This window comes from Myotis davidii, unplaced genomic scaffold (assembly GCF_000327345.1).
Source record: "Myotis davidii unplaced genomic scaffold, ASM32734v1 scaffold157, whole genome shotgun sequence".
Taxonomy (NCBI): Eukaryota; Metazoa; Chordata; class Mammalia; order Chiroptera; family Vespertilionidae; genus Myotis; species Myotis davidii.
Window position 1 is genome coordinate 356,680 of NW_006288722.1, and position 2,230 is coordinate 358,909.

General features: G+C 56.5%; 1 protein-coding gene across 2 annotated transcripts in view; it reads left to right on the top strand.

The window, feature by feature from the left end:
• Positions 1–1,352: 1,352 nt before the first annotated feature.
• TINF2 (TERF1 (TRF1)-interacting nuclear factor 2) overlaps positions 1,353–2,230 on the top strand; it is a 5,582-nt gene continuing 4,704 nt past the window's right edge. The window contains exons 1-4 of one of the 2 annotated variants that reach the window (XM_006760840.2): positions 1,353–1,592; positions 1,742–1,846; positions 1,927–2,028; positions 2,102–2,209. In XM_006760840.2, coding sequence (XP_006760903.1) covers positions 1,401–1,592; positions 1,742–1,846; positions 1,927–2,028; positions 2,102–2,209 — 507 coding nt within the window. In that variant the 5' untranslated portion in view covers positions 1,353–1,400. The remainder of the gene's footprint in view (positions 1,593–1,741; positions 1,847–1,926; positions 2,029–2,101; positions 2,210–2,230) is intronic. The other variant, XM_006760839.2, reaches the window with a different exon arrangement.

Consider the following 2,230-nt stretch of genomic DNA (forward strand, 5'->3'; position numbering starts at 1 on the left):
TGACCGGTTTGGCTCAGTGAATAGAGCGTGGAAGGCTCCTGGGTTCCATTCTGGTCAAGGGCATGTACCTTGGTTGTGGGCACATCCCCAGTAGCGGGTGTGCAGGAGGCAGCTGATCCATGTTTCTCTTTCATCCATGTTTTTAACTCTCTATGCCTCTCCCTTCTCTCTGTAAAAAATCAACAAAATGTATTTTTTTAAAAAAATAAAAAAAAGGAAAGGGTAGTTTCACTGAAGCCCTGTAAGGTAGTCAGGGCAGGTAATTCATTCGAGCAACAAAAAAATATACACTGTGTGCCAGGTTCTGTACTTGGCGGTGGAAATAAGTAGACACTGGGGACAGACGAGTAAAACGGTCCGTGAGGGGCTGCCTGGACTAAGCGCACAGCAGAAAACAGAAAAATGAAACTATTTTACTTTTTTAAAAAATATATATTTTATTAATTTTTTACAGACAGGAAGGGAGAGAGATAGAGAGTTAGAAACATCGATGAGAGAGAAACATCGATCAGCTGCCTCCTGCACATCTCCTACTGGGGATGTGCCCGCAACCAAGGTACATGCCCTTGACCGGAATCGAACCTGGGACCCTTCAGTCCGCAGGCCGACGCTCTATCCACTGAGCCAAACCGGTTTCGGCGAAACTATTTTACTTTTTAAAAAAATTTTAAATTACACGATACAAAAAGAAATACAGAAAAGCACATGAGTTACTAGTGTCACCAACCAAAGAAAACCAGGTAACAATCCGATGTGTCCTTGGAACTCTGAGAAGGTGGCGCCCTCTCCTGCTGGGTCAGAGCAGCAGCTCAGGTCTCACCGGCAGCGGCGTCCCAGCCAGAGGCTTCGCCGCGCCGGGTGGCGGCCTGGGGTTGAAGGGATTTCTGTGGGTGACGATGACGGAGAGGACAGCGCATGCCCCGCTTTACACACCGGACAGGCGAGCCTCAGAGACGGACGGCGGGGCTGGGAAGGCGCCTCGCCACCGCCCGGACCATCGGAGAGGGCGGGGCGGCCGCCGGGGCGGAGCTTTATGACGCGCCGTCGCGTTCCCCGTCTTCTCCCCTCTCCCCCCGCCCGTGACCCCTTGGTTTCCCATTACCGCCCTTTTCCGGGGCGAGAGAAACCGGTCGCAGGGCCGGAAGCGCGGCAGCCCTCGGGTTCGAGACAACGGCGCCGTTTAAGGCAGAGCGAACGCCCTGGAACCACTGGGGCCGCTAGATTCTTCAGCCCGGCTCCCGCCCAAATTGGAGAAAACCTACAGGATTCTGGCGGCCTGTGGCAGGGCGCTGAATCGGACCGCGAAGCGCACGGCTCCCCAGACACAACGGAAGCCCCGCCCCTGGGCGGAGTCAGAGGCCTTGTGGGAAGGACCTCAGCGGGGGCCGAGCGCGCGGGCCATGGCCGAGCCCCCGGGGGCCGGCCCCGCGGCCCTGCGCGTAGCTGCCGCTGCCAACTGGCTGGTCGTGCGCCGACGCCGCGTGGAACATTTCCCACGGGTGTTGGAGTTCCTGCGGTGTCTGCGCGCCGCAGCTCCTGGATTGGTTCGCTACCGCCACCACGAGCGCCTGTGTATGGGCCTGAAGGCCAAGGTATTGGGGCCGGTGGGACCGAGAACAGGAAGAGGGGAAGGGGCGGGATGCAAGGGTCAGACTAGGACAGACCGCTTGAGGGGGTGGGAGCGGTTGCAAAAGGGGAGCTGGCCCCGAAGTGGGAATTCTGAGCTCATTCCCACTCACAGGTGGTGGTGGACCTGATCCTCCAGGGCCGGCCTTGGGCCCAGGTTCTGAATGTCTTGCATCACCACTTTCCAGAGTCTGGACCTGTCGTGCGGGACCCCAAAGCTGTAAGTAATCCCTGGAACCGTCCCCACCCACAGTGACTCCTCGGTGCCCCTAATTTGTCTGCCCGCTTTACCTTTAACAGACCGAGCAGGATCTGAAGAAGATCTCAGAGGCACGGGAAGCCTTCTGCCAGCAGGTGACGTTGCTGGCAGAGGCCCCTGTGGATTTGGCTTGGAAGTTGCAGGTGAGACTAGCGAATTTGGAAGCTATGATTTGGCTTTCTCGTCCCCTCCTGACCTGCTTTTTCCTGTCTGCAGGAACTTGAACAAGAGTATGGGGAACCCTTTCTGGCTGCTATGGAAAAGCTGTTTTTTGAATACTTGTGTCGGCTGGAAAAAGCACTGCCTACCCCACAGACACAGCAGGTTTTCCTAGGCTTAACCACA